This window comes from Astatotilapia calliptera, chromosome 3 (genome assembly GCF_964374335.1).
Source record: "Astatotilapia calliptera chromosome 3, fAstCal68.1, whole genome shotgun sequence".
Lineage (NCBI taxonomy): Eukaryota > Metazoa > Chordata > Actinopteri > Cichliformes > Cichlidae > Astatotilapia > Astatotilapia calliptera.
In genome coordinates this window covers 77,258,749-77,265,981 of record NC_137424.1, presented here as the reverse complement: position 1 = coordinate 77,265,981, position 7,233 = coordinate 77,258,749, and the positions used below count along the sequence as shown (strand labels likewise).

Sequence of the window (7,233 nt, the reverse complement as noted above, 5' to 3'; positions counted from 1 at the left end):
AAGATTGTTCTGTCCACTCTAACAGAAGACACCATTCCTCAAGGGCCAACAGTTCTCGCTCACCAACATCATAATTTCACTCAGTAGGGGTTGAACCATGGGAAAAAAGGCACAGGCTTGTAGCATCAGTTAAGGCATCAGCCTCAGCATTGAATGGTTTGCTAGCGTCTGGATGAGTCAGGATGTACAGAAGTGAACAGATGTTTTAGTTGCCTAAAGGCTGAGTCTGCCTCAGGTGACCAAGTGAAAAGGATGTCCGAGAAGTGGGCGAGCTGCAGGCAGAGCGACTGGTGGATATAGAGAAAGGTGACAAACTGGCAAAAAGGAGATGTGGATGCTGGTCTTAAATAATGCTATTACATCAACCATGATCTTCAACAGGTAAGCGTTGCAGGTGCACTCATGAATGAATTGTAAATGTGTAATTCTTAAACATATTTAATGGTAATAAACGAAATTTCTGAGTAAAATAATCAATGAATTAATGTAATTGTGCTTTAGGGAATAAACAGCAGGACTTAAACTCAAAGATTAATTTCCATCTAGAGCTGTAGTTTTTCCCAAAGACAATTTGATGTATGTGTTGGTCTGATGGAAATGTAGCTGCTGTTACAGTAACAGCTGGTTCTTCAGTGAGAAGAGCAAAAAACGCACATCTATGATCCATTTGAATTTTTTGGTCTGCAAAAAAGTGAATACACCTTAACAAAACCTGTGTTTGTGTGACTGCATTACACTCCCACTGCTAGGGAACCTGAACAATAACCAGAACAAAGTCTGAAATAAAAGCTGCCAAACAACTGCACGACTGAGCCACGCTTTATTTTATAGAATTAACAAAAGGTTTTATGTTGTGACATGTGAAGGTGAAAATGATGCAAAACCTGTTTAATAGCTTTTGACCTGAAGGCAGGAATACAGTTTAACTCTGGAATGAAACACACCTCAGTCACAGGTGAAACAGCAACATTTTACTCCTCCCCTTACGTCACTCAAATGCAACAAACCAGGAAACAGGAAGTTCTTTGTCCTCAGTAAAGAGAGACGCACAGACGATCAGACTGAGCTAAGACCAAACTAGCAGCTTCCTCTGAGTGAGTCCAGCTACAGGAGAGAAAAGTGGAAAACTCCAACACTGCTGCTTCAAGCTGCTGACGCTCCACACACTGAATGTGAGTTTGAGCAAAAACACGACTCAAAGTAAGTTTCAGTGAAGGTGGTAGAGGAGGGAGGGGAGCCAGGACTGACTGTACTTCCTGTCTGCTGTTTTCAGCTTCACTCACAGACTCAATGGCTTCTAGATCAGAGGAGGATCTCTGCTGTCCGGTCTGTCAGGAGGTCTTCAGAGATCCTGTTCTTCTGTCATGTAGCCACAGCTTTTGTAAAGACTGTCTGAAGAGATGGTGGAAAGAGAGACCAACACACGAGTGTCCAGTTTGTAACAGAAGATCTTCAAGGGAGGATCCACCTTTTAATCTGGCTTTAAAGAACCTGCGTGAGTCGTTCTTACAGGAGAGAGATCAGAGAGCTTCAGAGGCTCTCTGCAGTCTGCACTCTGAGAAACTCAAACTCTTCTGTCTGGACCATCAGCAGCCAGTGTGTGTCGTCTGCAGAGAAACAGAAAAACACACCAATCACAGATTCAGACCCATCGATGAAGCTACACGACAACACAAGAAGGAACTTCAGGAAACTCTGGAGCCCTTAAAGAAGAAGTTAAAGGTTTGCAAACGAGTTCAAGTGAAGTTTGATCAAACAGCAGAACACATTAAGGTCCAGGCCCGACACACAGAGAGGCAGATTAAGGAGCAGTTTAAGGAGCTTCACCAGTTTCTAGCAGAGGAAGAGGAGGCCAGGCTGGCTGCACTGAGGGAGGAAGAGGAGCAGAAGAGTGGGATGATGAAGGAGAAGATGGAGGCTCTGAGCAGAGAGATAGCAGCTCTTTCAGACACAGTCAGAGCCACAGAGGAGGAGCTGAGAGCTGAAGACGTCTCATTCCTGCACAACTACAAGGCTGCAGTGGAAAGAGTCCAGCGCTGCCCCCTGCTGGATGATCCACAGCTGCCCTCAGGAGCTCTGATAGACCAGGCCAAACACCTGGGCAACCTGACCTTCAACATCTGGAACAACATGAAGGACATGGTCTCCTACACTCCTCTCATTCTGGACCCAAACACTGCTCATCCAGAACTCATCCTGTCTGAAGATCTGACCAGTGTGAGATATGGAGGAGAGAAGCAGCAGCTTCCTGATAATCCAGAGAGGTTTGATTTGTTCTACTCTGTCCTGGGCTCTGAGGGCTTTAACTCAGGGACTCACAGCTGGGATGTTGAAGTTGGAGACAGTAAAGGGTGGGAACTGGGTGTGTTAGCAGAGTCTGTGCAGAGGAAGGGACTGATACAGTCTGGATTATGGAGAATATGGTTCTATGAAGGTAAATACTCAGCACGCTCACCATCAGCTCCATCCACTGCTCTCTCAGTCCAGAAGAAGCTCCAGAGGATCACAGTGAATCTGGACTGGAACAGAGGAAAACTGTCGTTCTCTGATCCTGATACTAACACACACATACACACCTTCACACACACTTTCACTCACAGGATGTTTCCATACATTCAAACTTTGCGTAAAGTGAAGGTGTGTCCGTTGAAGGTGTCAGTGCACTAAAAAAAGAGCATGTTGGATTTACTTAATTCATTAGTGGACTTTTGGTTGCACACATTTTTTTTTGCTTTGGCAGAAACTTACACAACTTATTTAAATCAACACACCTGATTCATATTCAATAATACGGAATATTTTAGTCCTTCACAATTTTGTCATTTTATTGCAACACTATTCAATAACTGTTACCCCAATACTACTTGGTGACTTAAATACTACATGTTGTCTTCATATTACATATGACATGTTCAACAAAGTCTAGAGTCTGGCTAACATAAAAATTGAATGGATTTACAACAACTACCATTCTCCTATCTTTATCCGGGTTGTAGGGCTTACGTTGCGATAGGTTAAGCCGCAGGGTACACCCTGGACAGCTCTATCACATAGAGATAAACAACCATTTGCACTCACATTCATAGGCAATTTGGAATAACCAACACACCCAACTCCAATTGTGTGACTGTTAACTGTGGGAGAAAACCAGAATACCCAGAGGGAACCCACTGCAAACTAGCCAGACTGTGGATTTGAACTTAGGACCTTCTTGCGGTGAGGTAACTGCCCTAAACACAATGCCACCATTCCAGACTTAATGAGAGCAGGAAAGCTATAATTACAAGGCTTGATGCAGCTTTTTCTGTAGGTTTTTGTCCTGCAGTTTGAAATCTTGTGCGATCTTGTTGATTTCATGAGTCCAGCAACTAACCACTCTTCTCGTTTGGCTCTTGGCGAAGGCAGTCGCACTTTTCTCCTCTCCTCCTCTCCCTTATCTTCCCTGCTTAGCCTCTTGTGTCCTTGTCTTGTCTCGTATGTATTACTTTCTCTCTCACAGTCTGTGTCTAAAAACCTAAAAGAGAATTAAGGATTTGATCAACTGGTCTCTGAATGCTATTGACACCCTTTTCTCAACAAGAAGTCTGGGCTTGGGAGAGCCCGAGTGCCCTGGAGGGACTTTCCCTGCTGAGTACACGATGTCTCCATGCAGACATGGAGGGTCGTGTGCCTGGCGGGACTGTCGATCGAGGACGCTGAAGATATCTACCTATTCGGAACCATGCAGGGCATCCTGCGTGTGGCGAATAAAATTTGAACTTGAACTTACTAGATTGTATCATGTCATCTCAACAAGAACAAATTAAGTTGATGAATTTCATACAGATCCTACATGATTTCATTACGTTCACCACAAAAACCCTGAAATTATTTTGTTCAAATTATAAGTTCGATTTTTGTAAATGTAAGAACCAACCAATTTCCTTTTTGGTATACCAACAAAAGTAGAGGTGACTGCTTGACTTGACTGAGATGGATACCTTCCTCAAACCACAATCTGAAGCTCACGAGTGGAAATTGCATGCGGTGTTGGGAGATTTAGCATTGTTACATTACTGACTTATTTCCCTCAAACATGATATGAACAATTTTATATACCCTCTCTGCATATCATGTAATTTCTACACTATATAGTTACACTTAACTTTAACCCTTTAAAGCCGGTCGGAGCGGACACGCTCCATTTTGCGTAACTATTTTAAAATACCGGTAGGACTGCAACCACGTGAGCTAGCGCAATAATTTTTTTTTGCATATGAAACCGGAGGAGTTGTACTTACATCTTATGCCATCAGCTTGTCCTCGGTCACAGTTTCCTTCCACATATAGCTTTGCAAAAACTGCATAAAAAGCACTTGCAGCAACGAAAACATAATATTCCAGAAACACACTTTGCCGATCCGATCAGCTGTTCATAACACTTCCTACGTCCATCAGCGTGAACTGTCGCATGTCCGCCATGACCTGGCCGAAACTGGAAGTGACGTCATTTTGCGGAAATGTAGTTTTTTACCATCAGGGCCTCAGGGCCTATACTGGTGTTTTTAAAAGTTATGTTTGACTTTATGACTTTCTGTGTCGTTTCTGGGATGCTTAGGACTCATATTGCACTGCTGGAAATAGTTTATTTTGATGCATTTGCTGCTTTTTTGCAAATTTGCACTATAATATTTATTTTGGTTTTTCCTGCAGTATATGAAAATTGGTGTATTTCAAAAATAAAACTATGAAGACACTCAAAATAAGTTTCCTGTGGTGGGAAACAATTTTGTGCAACTTTTTTGTATTTACAGTTTTGAGGGATAAGCCTCTTAAATTTCTCTAACTACAAATATATGTTAAAAAACCAAAAACGATTTTCAATTTTTTTGTAGTTTATTGCACTTTTTTGCAATTTATGTAAGTACTATGCACTTAATGCATGCATATTATTAAAATCTGGGCTATAATGGTTGTATTGATGTATAGCAACTTGAAATGCTCCCAAAAATGGTTCCACAGCATGTAAAAATATAATATAAGCTCTGGTGGACTTGGTTCTATGGTAGGTCTTAAAGGGTTAAAGTATAAGGCAATTGTGTTGAATTCAGGCAAGATGCTTACATAAATTCAAGAGATGGCCAATCCCTTTTTTGAGGATGATGATGTTTCTAATGTTGTTTCCTGTCAGTGAGTTGAAGCTGTTAAACTGCAGCTGTCCTCCTGCTGCCTCGTTGTTCCAAAGCTCTTTGTTTCTCTTTTAGTTCTCACTGTTTCTTTCTGTTTCTGCTGTCCACCTTTTCACATGGAAAATCATTTCACTGTTTCTCACTGAATGACTCCCCAAACTAGATTTGAAATTCTATCAAGTTTCTAATCATTACAAGTGATTCATGTTTCTATTTGATGTGTAAATGGAGATGATTTAGTTTGCTGGGATATGGACTGACATGTGTTGAATGGGAGGAGCAGTTTGTTGTTGTCTTCTTGTCTGTTTATGACAACAATAAATATGTTGTTGAAACAATGATTCATGTTTAACTCCATATATGAAATGTTTCTGATCTTTGAATTCTGTTTGATTAAAGACTTTCTTCATGACACAAATGAGATTTCAGTGTATTAATAGAACTAAATAAGCTCAGAGTTGAAAGGCTGGAGTATTATGTACGTGCTTCACTGTCAGGATCTTCAGGGGGATTCAAAGGGAAACATCAAACTGCTGTAATGAGATAAACTTGTATAAAAGGCCCCAAAGTTCATAGAATAGTTTTATTGGTGTTTATAAGTTTATATAAGTTCATTTAATATTCAGTCTTCTGTCAGTTTGGGCCAGCCCACCTTCTAGTGACGATTAATAAGGTGGGCAGTTTAATGTCGGATGAGCAGTGTTGGTCCGGAGGGGGTGCACTGAATGGGGAATGTTATGTGTGCGTAAATGACAAGTAAGTATTGGCCTGTGTTGTATTTTGCCATTGTGTCAGTACTGTAGTATGTTACCATTTAGGAGCTAATGTAGTCCATAGTTGGAGTGGTAGGCCACGCATGCAACGCGTGAGTTCACCCTCATTGCATATGCTAATTCATGTTGTTAGCTTACCCCGGTTTAGCTTTGTTGACGCATGACGGTCGCTCGTATGTCCATAACGTCATTCCTGTGTTATCAGACCTTCTCTGTATGTTGTATGTGATGCTTGTGATTGTTTACTTTAAAGTAGCGGAGTTTGTAGCGAACAATTAGGTACGAGGATTAATAAAATAGCAAACATAGTTCGACCGGAAGTATGGCGTTCCTGCTTGCCCTTCGCAATAATAGCATTACAGCTGATTATAATGCGGACGCTTTACTTTTTTTTATATTATAACTACCGGAAGTTCCTATGTCCCCACGGTAACTTAACCTCGCACTAATGCCGTTTAGTTGTAGGGCTGAACGATTATGGAAAATAATCTAATTGCGATTTTTTGCCCCAATATTGCGATTGCGATGCGATATGCGATTATTTTTTAAGGTCTTTGTCTTCTGTATTATTAAACAAAGACAAGCAATACATCATATAGTATGGCCAATACTATATTACATTAATTTTAAACTGTTCTTTCCTGGAAGACAGACCTCTGTTATGATGACATGAGGTGATGCATGAATTGATGACTGACATTTTTAACTTCTTCAATCACAACAGTATATTTGAACATACACAATAGTTTATTTTTAGCTTACAAACATCTGAGCATAAAGTGCTGACAAGGAACCCTGGTGTAAACATTAAAATGAAAGTCAGTACAATGTGCAGATTGCAGAAATATACATAAAAAAAATCAGTGGCTTTACCACACTCAGTTTTTCGACATCTGTGAACTACTAGACAGTCATTCAATTAAAAAATAATATTAAATAAATAAAACTAATAAATAAAAAATACACACATCTTACTGATCTCTGCAGTCAGTAACATTACACATAAAGTGCAAACATAATAGCAATTGTATAAACACACACACAAACACGCCTTTAAAGTTTAAAGGCGTGAAATTGGACGGTCTAGTTCTGATTAGCGTCACCGCTGTCTCGGTGGAGTTTAATAAACTCGGCCGTCTGCTTCTTGCTATCTAAAATATAACCAGACACTGGCGTAAATTCTCGACTGTCTCACACTTCTGTTTAATAAGTTTTCTGTTTGACGTTTAGTCAGCTGTGTGAAAACCAAGGAGGAACCCACCCGGGGGATTAATAAAGTTTTATTTTATCTA

The 7,233-nt window shown here is 40.6% G+C and overlaps 1 protein-coding gene across 1 annotated transcript; it reads left to right on the top strand.

Annotated features, from left to right (window-relative positions):
* The first annotated feature begins 1,174 nt into the window (after window positions 1-1,174).
* LOC113017768 (nuclear factor 7, brain-like) lies at window positions 1,175-5,586 on the top strand. The gene has a single exon (XM_026160883.2). The coding sequence runs from the start codon at window positions 1,291-1,293 to the stop codon at window positions 2,665-2,667; it is 1,377 nt and encodes a 458-aa protein (XP_026016668.2). The 5' UTR covers window positions 1,175-1,290; the 3' UTR covers window positions 2,668-5,586.
* Window positions 5,587-7,233: the final 1,647 nt, after the last annotated feature.